The sequence below is a fragment of the Mytilus trossulus genome, chromosome 4 (genome assembly GCF_036588685.1).
Source record: "Mytilus trossulus isolate FHL-02 chromosome 4, PNRI_Mtr1.1.1.hap1, whole genome shotgun sequence".
In the NCBI taxonomy this organism is placed as follows: Eukaryota; Metazoa; Mollusca; class Bivalvia; order Mytilida; family Mytilidae; genus Mytilus; species Mytilus trossulus.
Genome location: NC_086376.1, coordinates 84,267,149 through 84,282,041, shown reverse-complemented (window position 1 = coordinate 84,282,041; position 14,893 = coordinate 84,267,149). Strand labels below are relative to the sequence as shown.

Genomic DNA, 14,893 nt, shown 5'->3' with positions numbered 1-14,893 from the left:
TTGAATATATGTAACAATCCAATCATTGGTGAAAATGATAATGGATCATAATTGATTATATATGAACTTACTGCACTATCTTCTATTTCATCCTCTTCGTCCTGGATGACTGGAGGGGGTGGGGCATCTACTTCCCCTGTGAAGGGGTTTGGTGGGGGAGGGGCTCTTCTCTTTTTCACTTTCTTGCGAGTAGCTTTTACAATTGCAGGATCCATATTATTTTGTTCAGCTGCCTATAACATAAAGAAAATGTTTCAAACATAACGATACAATATTTTATTTTTGTCAATATTACAATAACTCTAATAATTTATGCTATTTTGAAATTTTACATGAATTTAAGACATGAGACCCCTTACAAAGTAATTTTCATTATTTCTTTTTCCAAGGGGCATAACTCCCTCAAAAAGAGATTACCTTGATCTCCAAGTTATCAGAGCAATTGCTGATATCAATTTCATAAAAATAGATGTAATAGGGCTTGGATGACCAGATAGATGACAAATGAACACATAGCATTTCTATGTCACATTGAGTGGGCAAAAAATTAAATCACTTCACAAAAAAAAAATACAATAACTTTTTTTTTAGAAAACAAAGCAATAATAAAAAGTTCAATAAAACAATATTTCAACCTTTCAAAGCCAGAACTTTTGAGTTTTTGAGTGTATCTGATATTTCACATGAAAAGATTCAGAACGTTAGTCATTAAAACTGTATGGCATGTTTTTTTTTATTACACAGAACTTGGATCTTAGTTTACATTTAAGAGATAACTGTGTTGTATTTGAAGCTTTAAGGATGTCCATTGGTAGTTTTACTGTCGCAAATTTAGTTTACCTGGCGACGCGTAGCGGAGACAGGTAAACAGGTATTTGCAACAGTATAACTACCGATGGACGTCCCCAAAGCTTCAAATACAATACAGTTATCTCTATTCTAATGCAAAACAAGTTCATAATAGACTAGTTCAGGGAAAGCTTGTTCGCGACCTAGAATTCTGAGTGGGTCAAGCGTTTAATTAAAATTCATACGAGATTATGCGAGATTTGGATGAACTGGGGGCAAAGTCATATATGGTACACATCAATATTCGATATGGTACACATCAATATTCGATATGGTACACATCAATATTCGATATGGTACACATCAATATTCGATGTTTATTAGGACACCGGCCACTTTCCCGTTTACCTGTGAAGTCGTTCAGTGTCATCTGTTTTTTATTTGTTTATGTTCATGTGTAATAAAGTAAAATAAAAAATATTGTAGAAAATTTCGAGACCCAGTGTTGAAAATTACGGGAGAAAATTGAGAAAGAAATTTGAAGGAAACTTGAAAATTACGGCTTGCAAAAAAACAAAACGATCGAAATAATTGATAAAGAAGGAACAAGGTCCTTCAAGTCCCTGAAAAGTGTTAAAAACTTTGAGGAAGTTTATTTATTTGCAGAAATATCATCTTTGGCGATTGAGAATAATTTCCAGAAACATGCTGATGAAAGGCATTATAATTGCCAAAATAGCATATCATACTACGGTGACACTACATAATTTATTCTCTTTAGATCTCTTTAGCTTGTTTCGGGAAAATATAAACTAACAATTTAAACCATTTGATTTTCATGTAAAACGGAGCTTTTTTAAAAGTTGTTGCTGGTCAAACACATAGTCGATACAATGAATGATATTATGCGATGTATTAAAAAAAACATAACCATTGCTTCATAAATGTTATGTTTTCAATATTGTATAAATAGTCTGATCGTTAAACCTTGGAACAGTATACACGTTCCTTGTTCAAACCATACTAAAGAAAGATATCATGATCTTGACCTGTATGGTTATATGCATTTAACGTGCAACTGGACGATTAAAACAAAACGGTTATTGATGACTGTATAAAAAACTTTCACCTCAGACTAAACTTGGAATTTGAAACTTTTCAGGAAAACAAAGTCCATCTATTTGTAAAATGCGGTAAAATGAAAGTAAATATTTGCAAAGTTTTGCCCCGGATACTGTATTTTGGACTTGACTGAGCAAACTTCTGTCCCAATTTCCCGAAATACCATTATGTTTGACAACGATTTTGATGTAAATCAAAACTTAACTACAGACTGTATGCTGACGACGGAATCTAGGATCGGCAAGTATCGCTTTCGCGAAATTTGTCAAAAAGAAGGTTGTATGTCAAAAGATCCAAGTAGGCAGTAATTTCACCCTTAAATCTTAAAGACCTCCTTGCTTTATTGTATAGGGGGGTGTCTTTTTTTCTATTGTAATTGTAATAAAACAAAAAAAAATTTTTTTTAATTTAGTATCATTTTTCTACCTATTAACGTGAATTTTCTGAAACAAAAATAAATATACAACAGAACTGTTCATTAAAAGTATGTTATCAAATGTCAAACTAGATATATGTGTGTAAAAATTCACTTTCTAAAGATACAACAAAAAAATATAAAGTATCTTTTATTCTGTTTAAGATCTTGTTAAATTATTTAGATATTCTGTATACAATATTATGTATGCTTCACAATATGTCACAATAAAATACTGAACTACCCAGATCCCCCTCCTTTCAAAAATTGTCAATATCTGATGCATTTGAATTAAACACATTATACTTTATGTAAATCTAATACACTTATGCAATCAGGGCTAGCATTTTGAACATATATTTTAATGGAACCTAACTGTCAGAACATGATTATGATCAAGGGTATATTAATTGTGTCTAACTGTCGCCTGGTGAGATTAATAGTCTAAGGTAAAACTTTATGATACCATATGGCCTAGGTGTTGATTGACTTTTATTTTTAGGACTTAAGATCAGTGCCGAAGATATGGCTATGAAATAGCACTCGACTACCTTCTTAAATATAAAGACGATCTGCTAAGTGAACATCAAAGCATGAATCTGATCATGTTTGCGTGAAGGTAAACACTCAAAGTCAGGTGACATATGAAACCGTTCCTTTTGTAATTAAGATTAATTAACATAACGGTCAAAATAGTCTGTTTTAATATGTCAGTTTTATCTTCAGCTTTAGAAGGATGTAACAAACTTTGTACTTATGAACAATTTAAACAAGTATTTGGTTTTGAAATATACTTAGATTTTCATTGTAATGTATCTATATTAACAAAATTGCGTAGTGGCACACTTAGATTAAATGTTGAAGTTGGTCGTAATCTAAATACTCAAAGAGAAAATATAATTTGTATTTGCTGCAATATGAATGTTTTGGGGGACGAATATCATTTTGTTTTATCATGTCCAACGTATAGATCTGTGCGTATAGAGTTTTATATTAATTCTACTGTTCTTGACCAAATCGGCACAACTTCAAGTGAGATCATTTATTTTAATTCTATAACAGTAAAACTAAGCAATTATTTAAATGCAGCTTGGAAAATTCAATCACATTTATTGTCATTATATTATTGTATACTCTGTAACAGAGACATATAATACAATTGTATTATATGTCTCTGTCTGTAACTACTGTCCTCTGCTGTCTTTTGTTTGTCGTATTGTATATATTTTCGATTGCCATAGCATGTATATGCTTCTTGAAAATAAAGTATTCATTAATCTGACTACAGTAATAACGATGCCGATCTGATAAATCAATCAACTGATAATGCCCCCAGTTCATCAAATCTCGTATCTAATTAGTCGATAACGCAAAATCACGATCGATCTTGCACCTGCACATTGCTTCCCTGAACTAGAGTATTAAATTTCAATCATTATATCAGAGTAAAATCTTCATTAAAAAAAATTCTGCAAAAAGATGTTATCCATTTTGGTCCCTACACTAGGTGACGTCATAGGTATGCTTCCGGCATCAAACACAAACACCGGGCGTTTTCTGGCTTCTGTGCCGCTTCATAATGTAATAAAATTTGATAATAAGAAGATTTTTAGGTGCAACATGTGAGTTTTTTTGGCTTATTATTGTAGAAATTACATGTTAATACATTCAGCAATTCAAAATGTCGGCACTCCTTAGTTATAGACAAGGAGATAGAGAATTTTGCACTAACTGTCATTCAATCAGAACCATTGATACAAAATAATTGCATTAGAAATTTTAACTAGCAATAGACTCATTTTTCTCACCAGTGGATCAGTGTAAAGTTATTTTGTACATTGCAACAATTTGGGCCAATTGGTATTGTGAAATGGGGATGCTTAGAAAACAACCATAGTCAAAAAAGACTTTTTAATTTTTCATTGAATAAATACAATATCCATCCTTATAAGTTACTATTCAAGAAATTTAAATAGGTATTCAAAACATTGACAGCATTAGAATTGATTTTCCCTTAATGCACAATTTCTGTATTTCCTTAATTTCTATTCATTCATATTAACTGCATGAGATGGTTATTAGACATCCATAATATTAAATCCATTCTTACATGCAACATTGCTACTTCTCCAATTTTTCCAGAATGCTTTCTAATATTTTCTAGGAAATCTTTCAGATCGGACATAGAAGCTTCTTTGATACTTTCTCTCTGTTTAGGAATATCATCTGCCATTGTCTGAGCAAACCAATGGGAGTTAACTCTTGGTAAGTATGTATGCTCTAATTGTTCTAATGTTTTCAATGCAGGATAAAACCTAGAATATAGAATACTTTTTATTAAAGAAATTCATTATATCATGGTTGTATATATTATTGGCCATATTTAAATGTCTATAATTATTTGCATACCTAATCAGTCTATGCCAAATTGTTTTAGGGTTTGTCTGACGGAAAAAGAACTGACCTTGGACTACTGGTACTATATTTTAAACTTAACCATCAGAAGATTTTTTTCTCTGTCCCAATGATTTTTTTTGTGGGACATTTTGTCAGTCAAACAGATTTCAAGATACTCTGCCTTTGATAAATGAATGTTCATAAGAATTGTTCCCCTTGGTTTTTACTTCCATAGAGCATGTTGCCGTAACTATAATATTGCCATTTGGTAGATTCATTTTTTATTTTATTATAATCGATTCATACAGGAGATCCTAAACATGCAAGGACACATCATCAAAATGTAAACTCTCAAGCTGAAGGTTATTCAATTACTTGTATGTTTTAAATTCAGTTTATATGTCATTAAAAATATACTTTTTTTCCCCTTCAATTTCTTAACGTCTTGATGTTGAGCAAGAACAGCTGACCCTTCCTCAGCACTGCCAAGTTTAACACAGATTTTCCTTTGGGATCTTGTTGCCTATTTTTTTAATTTTTGTAGTGTAATGTTGACTGTTGTCTCTTTTCTTGTGGCATGGTGGTATCTTTGTTTCTTTCGAATGTGGATCCCCAAACCCCTGTATCTTTTTCCCTACATTTTGTATTGTTTCAGACATGGAATAAGAAAAACAAAATACTCTTTAAATATATTGTAGATAACCAGATTTCAGTTGTTTGTTGAGTCATTATCATACCTGTATGTAAAAATAAAAGGAAACCAAATGTAGAAGTTGAATAATTACCTTCGACTAGTCATCTGTTCTTGTAGTTTACGGTACATTTCAAGAACTGGAAAAAAAAAGAAAAAAAATTCTTCTATCAAAATACATTAATACAACAATTTACAATTTAAAATATTGCATACAAAAGAGTAAGTTCCCAAAGGGTTAAGATTTGCCCTACGCGGGTAGGTTAATGCGGTTTCAAATCATTTTTGACGATTTTTGTTGATTGCATCGAAATCTCATCTATTACGTCATTTTCGAAACTATACGAATTTTGATTGGCTAAATCGGACGTTGGGAGAATTTGCTATGGAGTGGTGATTTTGTGGCTACACCGAGATCACAGATTTATCAACTTGTTGTTTTTCGACAACATCATTGCGACATTAACAATATCTTCAAACGTGACCGTTGTTCCCTTGAACACTTACAGTTTTGAGTAAGAAAATCGCCAAAAACTAAGATTCGTCAACGTCCATGTTTAGCTTGTCACGTCACACTCATTATCATCAGCTGTTGAGCACCTTGTCAAAGAAGTCGGCACATGGAAATCACAATGGAAAGGAGGATTTTGCATACATTTTGAGGTAAATACGTTGTAAATTGTAACTCTTTATCATCGGTACCCATTTCTTCTCATTGAATTTGTTGAAGTGAATCAAAACATTCATAATTCGTCATTTATTTCGATACCCGACGACGAAAACCGTTGACCTATGAATCAATCAATGAAGCAATAAAGTTAGCTAAATGGAAAAAATGCTCGGAGAAAGGTTGTTTTAATATAAGTTATAGTAGACTTGATTTTTTCCGATTTTTCCCATGCCAACTGTTACATAATAATTACCTCCCCGGGCCCCCTTTAATTCCCCCTTGGTTCAGTGTATGCAATAAATTAAAACTATTCATTCATGTATACATAGCACCTTAACTTTGGTAGTAAGGGGTGCACCCCTTTTTTTTTTATCATATATACCCAGTCTACCTCTCCTTAATAGGCTTAGTCCTTTTTTTTATACTTTTATACACCACCCACACAAAGTCCACACATGAGTAGTGTTGGTGTTTTTACATGTTAAACAGAAAATGACATTGCATGTTTCAATTCAGAATTATTTGTTTTTAATTGTGATTTAACTCAAGCATGAATGTATATAAATATAAAACTTGGATTTGTTTCACAAATAGTATTATATATTCATTGTCATTTCTAAGTTTATGAGAAAATACCAGTCACACAAAGACAAAATAATTTATAAATGCATTTACAAACAAATAAAAGGTACTATTAGGTCATATTTCAGTTAACAGGCTACTGAGATTTTACAAAATGAGAGAATTGGCTCATCTCAGTTAATAGATATTATCTAATTTAATTTTTAGTTAAAGATATGAACATTTTAAATTGATCACCACTTTCATTCAATTGACATTTTAAAGATTATTTATTACTTGTAGGATTTGCTTGATAACTATTAAAATGTTATAATCCAAATAAGTGACTTTAAAAGTTGTCAATCTACATTGATGTAAATATTTCAATATCATTCAGATTAAATACCTTACAGGTTTTTTTTTTTAAATATTTGCCACTGGATGTTAAGCAACCAACAATCAATCTTTTTTTTTAAATATCTCCTTTATTGCCTATTTCCTACATGTTTTAAAAAAATCTGTTGGTGTGTTTATTGCTTTTAAAGTTTTGGTTTTGCAATTTTATATTTGTCTTTTGCAGAATTTGTATTCACTGGTTTTTTTTACTGCTTCCAAGTGACTTGACATGTAGGAAGTCTGCATTATCATGTAAGCATTCAAATATTATATTATTGTAACTGGCACTAATTTTATAGTCACATGAAGTGATATGAAAGCTATTTAAAGATTAATTGCTTATGAGTTTAGATTAATCTGTCTATATCTATATTTATGTGTGAAGAAAGTAAACAAACATGGCAATTATTTTATTACAAACATGTAAGTTTACTATTGGTTTTACCAATCACTGCTGATGCTAAGGGCTTAGGCTTTTAAGCTTACTTAAATTTGATTATATTGAAGTTCTCTTTTTGTAACAGAATAAGAATAAGATGATTTTTATGTTCAAATATTAATAACAGGGCACTTTTAGAGCAATACATCAAGCACAATGATTATAGTAATAGATATTATGCATATACTAGTATGTATAGCAATGGGGCTTATAAATTAAATATATTGTGTATAATAGTATAATTTTTTTTTGCAGGATTTTAAGATGAATGAGAAACAATGGCTACTTCCAATACAATAGCACATTTGATAAAATGAATAAGACACTAGGACTGCACTTGTCATTCTAAGGAAGATCAACAAATGAAACACAAACAAGGATATTATTTTCATATTAGATTCCTGTACATGAGATATAAAGAGAAAATGAATTTTCCTGAAAAGACTCTTTACTTATACATATGTGTAACAAAATGAATGGAATCAAGACTGTTTTAACTGTGCTAAAAGGAATACAAATTAGAAGTTAATTGACTGTATTAAAAATAAGTGAGAAAAAAATTTGCTGTATGAAAAAGCAGGTTCAACAAAAGGAAATAAGTTGAAATGAATGAATAACTAACTGCAATGATTCTGGAACATGTGATTAATTCATTGTCATTAAAGGAAAAATTTATAAGAAAGTGGAATACATATAGTATGTGATATTGTGTCATAATTATGATCACTGCGGAGAGGATGTTTCACAGAACTTTTACTTCATAAATGTGTCACTGTGGACAAATTGTGATTTCATTCGGTGGATAAAGTATATTTAGCTGTGCTTCATGGAATATTAAAATCAAAATTATTAATATTGTTTATTAATAATAATGTGAAACAAAAGCAAAAGTATTATGAATGATGAAATGTTTTCACATACAAATTAGCAAATAGATTCATCAATAGGATCACCCAGTCCCTAATTTTTATGATTGTGAAACATGTTTTATAACTAAAACAAAAAAATCTTATGTTATTTGGTTATGATGGTAAGTTTTGTGACACATAGAAAAACATACATTTTGTAGCACATGAAGTAAAATAAGTCATGTTGGCTGCATTTAATACACAATTTCAAATCAATCAATCAGTGAATGTATATATTTTAAATAACTTGGGTTAAGTGAAACTACTTTGAGATTGCCCTGTAGTGTTTTCTGTCAGACACTGACCATATATTCCCTTATAAAAACATTCACTCCACCTTTTTAAGAAAGTACCAAATAATGCTTATTGAAGAGCAATTATCAATAATTCAATTATCTAATTACATGAAGCTAAAAAAGATGATCAATATTATAACTTTAACTTTTCAACATGGTTTAAACTGATGTCTGCTAGTTTTATGCTGTTTATCCTTAAAAATAAACACCTCATTGATGGTTAGCATTGCAATTATAAAGATATTTCTATATTGATATAAATAAAATATAGATAATTAAAACAGTTGTCCAAGTTCATGATTTTTTCTAATTTATACAGGCTTGGGCCACAGATACACAAATTGGGGTCTGAACTGGGGGGGGGGGGGGGGGGGGGGGGGGGGGCATCTTTTCTTTACCCTGCTAAATTATTATTATATTTTCTTTAAAAAAACTTTACACCCTATATATACCTGTATTTCTGTGTCTTATACCTTAAAAAGAAGGCACATATTACAGCTGATTTCCTATTGGTATGTAGAGCAAGACTTTGGTTACCTTGTTTGCTTTTTTGTATATATTGTACAATGATAATTTAAATAACACCCAATTGCATTTAACTTTAATATTTACAGGTTTAAGTTTGTCTATATTTATTGTTTGAAGATGACAATCTTAAGTGCTTTAAGCTTGGGTAAATGTTTATACAAACAAAAAAAGCAGGCCAACCAAACTTTTACTCCACAAGCTTTAGGAAATTAGCTGTAAAAGAAAATATTCTGCAGTTTTAGAATATTTTATTCTCATAAACTAAATACAAATTTAAGTTACAGAGATAATGGTACATATATACATACATAGAATAAATACATATTCTAGAGTTTTAAGTATGCTTGATGAGACACAGAATGTTCATTGAATGTGTACATGGTGTAAAGGGAACATGTGTGATGAAAATGTTGCAGGATTTGAAATATAATTAAATTTCCATTAGCTCTTGGACTATCATATTTGGTATAAATTTATTTAATAGTCCCATACTTTAATACATCATAAGTTTTTTTTTATGAAATCAACATCTATTTTTCTTTAACTATGTTTTCTATCAGTATGTGGTAATTAAATTTATTGAGAGAAAAAATAAGCAGGACATTGAATATATATTCCAAGCTGTCATTATATATGGTGTGATTGCCACTGTGACCAACGACTGAATGATGTACAGAGTATGGATCTGTATGATTTATGAAGAATGAGCAAGATTCAAGATTTTATTGTACACTCTGACAGTTTACACTGTTACAAGAGGCAAAACCCAAACATGAGAGGCACCTCATCTGACAAAAAAGAAAACACAATTCAAAGAACTATCTGATTGATTGAATGGTGTTTAATAACACTTCCCACACTGTTGTGCGAATACACGGAGGTCATGTTTTATTGGTAGATAAAGCTAGTGTCCGTCGAAAAATTCCGTACATAATTTTTTGGCCAAAATATACCAAACAGAAAGAAAAGGGGCTTCATACCAAGCCGATGTGTAGTTATAATTATTCTAATCTATTCTCCGAGTAAAATATATATTTCTTTTATTAAATAAATTGTTTATGGAGAAGATGCAACAAAAAGTACATTTAAATAAAGATCAGCAACAATTACCCGATGACTGAAAATTTTAGTTCTTTTGACAGAATTACTTCCCTTTGAAAGTCACTTGTGCGTTTGTAAACAATGACGGACCCGAAAACTTATGAAACAAGTTAACTTTGACTCAAAAGTGCTAGCGTGTAGAAATGATGAAATTTCGATTCAAATACACGTACAGAAAGCTGAATATTAATATTTTACGAAAACTGCTACTCGGTCCATGTTGTTTATTCCGGTTAAGTGTTAGACGATGTAATATCTGAAGGTCGTAGTATTTTTGGCGCAATTTAGTCGAAAATCTCCGTTATTTAATTAATCTTTTCATTCAAAGGAGGCGAGTAGCACTTTTCTAATACTTTGGTATATAAGCTATCCATAGATAACAATACTTAGAAAAACAAGAGTGTCTACACGCTAGCACTTTTGAGTTTACTGTTTTCATGTATATAAATAGATTTTGAGTGTCACGTGATAACCACGTGATAATTTGATAATGTTATTTTTGAAAATGAAAATTTATATTGTCAACATACTAGCAAAACTAAAAAATATAACACATTACACTAACAATGAGACAAAAAGTCTTTTTATTAAAAGTTGAAATTTAAGTATCATTTTTTATTTTTTTTGAAAATACAGCATTAACCTACCCGCGTAAGATTTTGAAGTTTTTGTCAATCAAGCCTAACAGAACATTTTCAATTCTAGGTTCAGTCAAGGGTTTTCTCAAGCTTTTAGGTCTGAAAAATGTACATCTTGAATTATTTTTATATTAGTTTCTTGTGTACAATTTGGAAATTAGTATGGCGTTCATTATCACTGAACTAGTATATATTTGTTTAGGGGCCAGCTGAAGGACGCCTCCGGGTGCGGGAATTTCTCGCTACATTGAAGACCTGTTGGTGACCTTCTGCTGTTGTTTTTTATTTGGTCGGGTTGTTGTCTCTTTGACACATTCCCCATTTCCATTCTCAATTTTATCATCATTTTATTTTAACAATATATACAAATATAATGTTCTGAAGCCAAAAATTTGATCTTATGAAGCAATTTGTTTAACCTAGTGGTAGGACTTTTGAAATACATCCATTTGAGAACCAAATAATCACAATTTTGAAAATCTAAGATAAAATTGAAATTCAATGCTGTATTTGACTACAGTGAACCTCTTCCTTTTCATTACCACTATTCAAGAGATGCAGGAGGCAAATGATTTTGTCATATCAATTCAAAAAATTTGAGGTTTACCTTGATCTTTTTCATAATTTTGTCAGTACACAAATGTACTTCACAAAAATACATGTTTTGATTTGATAATTATGACTATCAAAAATTAAAAACAGCAAAACCACAATTTTCTAAAATAAGCTGCATTCTAGCCTTTAAATTAGTTTTATAGTGTTCATATAACAGAGGACACCATTACCAACACAAATGTTTATACTAAAGTCACAAAGCACTGCTATCTATTGAGGTAAGTTTTCAAAAGCTGTTTATTACCTTAAACTTTTATATGGTGAATATTCAACAGCTTGTACATAATAAAATAGATTGCTTTACATCAAATGCCCAAATGACTTACTTAAGTTCCCTTTAAATTATTAGTTACCTGGCAGACACAAATTAAGACTCTCCACAGCAGTGGCAATATTGCCTTGTATTCTCCTACATTTCACCAGTTCTTCTCCTTTTGTCATCAGTGGAACACATGATTCTTGGAGATGTTGGTCTACCTGCTGAACTTCATCCTAAAGAAAACAAAAATTCCATGTCAATCTCCAAATATATTATGATATTCAACTAATTTTTTTTCTGCGACCTAACAGCTTGTATTTAAAAAATGTCTATTCCTACAGAAAACTGTTCAAAACCTTCCCAAGCAAAACATTTTACCCCATCCGTTACTAAACACAATAATGTAAAACATGTACTCCTATGAAAAAGTAATAGTATCATTATCCATTTTTTTACATATCATGTAAATGTATGTTGAGTCAGTGAAAAAACTATGTGAATTAAGTTTTTTATCCTACATTGAACTTTTGATGTCGTCCCTAAGAGATATTGGGAAAATGTCTATGAGGCAGCAACTAAAAATTTAACAAACCTTCAACTTTGCAGCATCTTGTCGTACAGTTAATAATTCTCTGATAGAGTCAATAAAACCTTGGTAGTGAAAATTACACATGCGCTCAATTTCACGATCATGGTTTCTGATTTTGTCATCAAGTCGAATTCTGAATTTACTTAATTCTTTTCCTTCATAAACAGCCCTAAAAAAGACATAAAACATATGCTGACATCATGCCTACAGTTTGCTTTTAAAATATACTTTCATCTAAAATCAATTTATCAATTATTACTATAAAAATTCTATTTGCAGAAATAAATTAATAGTACAACACAGAACCTAGAAACTTCAAAAATTATTTTGTTTATCATAACTTAGAAAATAGCTGTTATAATCAAAATGGTATTAAACTTTTACATGAGTGCACAATCTTATGCCTTACAAAGTATATTTAAACTTTATTTTAAAGTCATTAACATGATTAATATCAAGGTCTAAATACAGGTATAGGTTTCTCAGTCTCAAGTTGGTGTGTTTGTGATTTGGTATGTGGGTCCCAGATGTAGCTGCTGTATTCTAGCTTTGGTCGTACTAGTGCTATGTATGCTTTTTCTTTAACTGTTTTAGAATTAACCTTTAAATCTCTTTTAATGAAGTTCAGATCATATGTCTGGTGTAAGCTAGGATCCTGTACTAAGACTATAATCTCTCATACCTGTCAACCTGTGACGATGAAAATGCAGGTCATGACCTGCATTGAAGAATCAAATCTCAGGTCATAACGTGTACGAACTTTTTCGAGCTGAATTTCAGTATTAATGGTACATTTTCTTATTATGTATATGGAAAATACCAAAACATCAATGCATGTTCACTTGGTTAAGTCATTTTATTCTAATTAATTATTATTTCATTGCATTTTAAAGATTTTAATAAATTTGTGTAATACAGTTTTATGTTCTTTACTTTTTGTAATTATCAGATACTAGAATTTTTTTTCAATTGTAATTTAAAATGTTTGAGACTATTGGCTCACACAGCAACTCTGAACAACAAATGGAAGTTTTTAACGACCTTGACTGGCTATACAGCCCTTGCACGGTCGGTCAACTCTGAACAAAGTAGGAAATTAGACTAAGATAAAATATAGTAATACAGTTAAAGGAAGTATAAATGTAAAAAATAATTTTCAACTTTTTTTTTTAAATTGTATAAAAGTATTAAAATAATGAAAAAGTTATTTTTCAAAATGTATTTGAATTCTAAATTTTATATCATTTTATCTTTTTCACCCATAAAACGTAAATATAAGGAATAATTTTGAATGGTGACAAATTAGGGGAAGTAACTCTAACTCTATTTGTAAACAAATGTAGAGCAGTTTATTTACGACCTAAAGCTAAGGTAATTGGTGTTAATTAACAGTGTGTTTGACACCAAAGCTGTCAAGTAAAGCCATGCACTTAATGGGTCACTTAAATTGACAGTTTACATAGCTAGATGAACTTCCTGTTCATGGAAGAATTACGAATTTGCCGGTATTTCAAAAGAATATTACATATGAAATCAATCGCAAGGCTAAGAAATACCGGTGAAATCGGGTCATTTTCGGAATTCCCGGGTGATTTCAATGACCCGGCGGGTGTCCCGGGTGATCCCTCAGAATTGTGAAAATCTCATGTCACACCCGCAGAAAACGGGTCAGTTGACTGGTATGATCTCTGGTTTAACTTAGTCAGCTTTTAAGGAAGGTCAGCTACTTTTTTACTGACTGACAATGAATATTATAAATAGAAAACTTTTTACATCATTGTGTTTGGCTTTTTGTTTGTTATTATTTTGGGAAATAGTGGATAATTCTTCTTTGATCAGCTGGTGATGTCATGTCGAGTTTTTAACGAAATAACAAAGTTGAGTTTTCTTTATGAAAAGTATGTTCGTTTTAAGTATTGAATAAAAACATAAACTAAATTAAACGCATTGACACATCCAGTATAAACCGAGTAGAGAAGCCTTCATAAATCATAAATAAATAAGGGACATTTTATTGCATTAACAACTGGATTCTACCTCAACGTCGTCCCTAAAGGGCCATCAGAAGTTTCAATTTCAGTTATAAGATGGTCATGGTTGGCATTGATTGATTCTTGTTTCAAGGATTCAGCGTCATGAATAGGTTCAGTTATATGTTTCCAATCAGGAGGTTTCTTGGGTGTTGCTTCCGCCATCTTATTTTTATTTTTGGAGCAGAAGCAAAGGCAACTTCCGGTGGTAAAATAACTTCACCACCCCCTTTTACCTAAATTTAGAAATATTTCGACTTCAATTCGAAACTTTTCTCCTTTAAAATGGTGAATTAAAACAAATTCATCACATATATAAGAAGGAACTTGTTTAACGAAGAACAAGTAAAAGCTTTTATAAAAAGCTTGCATAATTCCTATATAAAGCGTTCAGAGCGTTTGTCTGACCGTCCTTTTTCCAAGCAAAAAAAATTATCGTATAAGGCATA

The 14,893-nt window shown here is 30.9% G+C and overlaps 1 protein-coding gene and 1 long non-coding RNA gene across 7 annotated transcripts in view; one reads left to right on the top strand and one right to left on the bottom strand.

Annotated features, from left to right (window-relative positions):
* The window catches only part of LOC134716179 (exocyst complex component 6B-like), a 53,905-nt gene extending 39,265 nt beyond the window's left edge, over nucleotides 1–14,640 (bottom strand). For 4 of the 6 annotated variants that reach the window (XM_063579000.1, XM_063579003.1, XM_063579004.1 and 1 more), the window contains exons 1-6: nucleotides 14,452–14,639; nucleotides 12,418–12,583; nucleotides 11,920–12,058; nucleotides 5,509–5,554; nucleotides 4,437–4,641; nucleotides 72–233 (exon numbers count right to left, since the gene is read on the bottom strand). In XM_063579000.1, the coding sequence (XP_063435070.1) occupies nucleotides 72–233; nucleotides 4,437–4,641; nucleotides 5,509–5,554; nucleotides 11,920–12,058; nucleotides 12,418–12,583; nucleotides 14,452–14,609 (876 nt within the window). In that variant the 5' untranslated portion in view covers nucleotides 14,610–14,639. Of the gene's footprint in view, nucleotides 1–71; nucleotides 234–4,436; nucleotides 4,642–5,508; nucleotides 5,555–11,919; nucleotides 12,059–12,417; nucleotides 12,584–14,451 lie in introns of all 6 variants that reach the window. The other 2 variants (XM_063578999.1, XM_063579002.1) reach the window with 1 other exon arrangement.
* Nucleotides 5,672–8,878, top strand: LOC134716180 (uncharacterized). The gene is made up of 3 exons (XR_010106835.1): nucleotides 5,672–6,077; nucleotides 7,226–7,293; nucleotides 7,736–8,878. It is a non-coding gene; the product is annotated as an uncharacterized LOC134716180 (long non-coding RNA).
* Nucleotides 14,641–14,893: the final 253 nt, after the last annotated feature.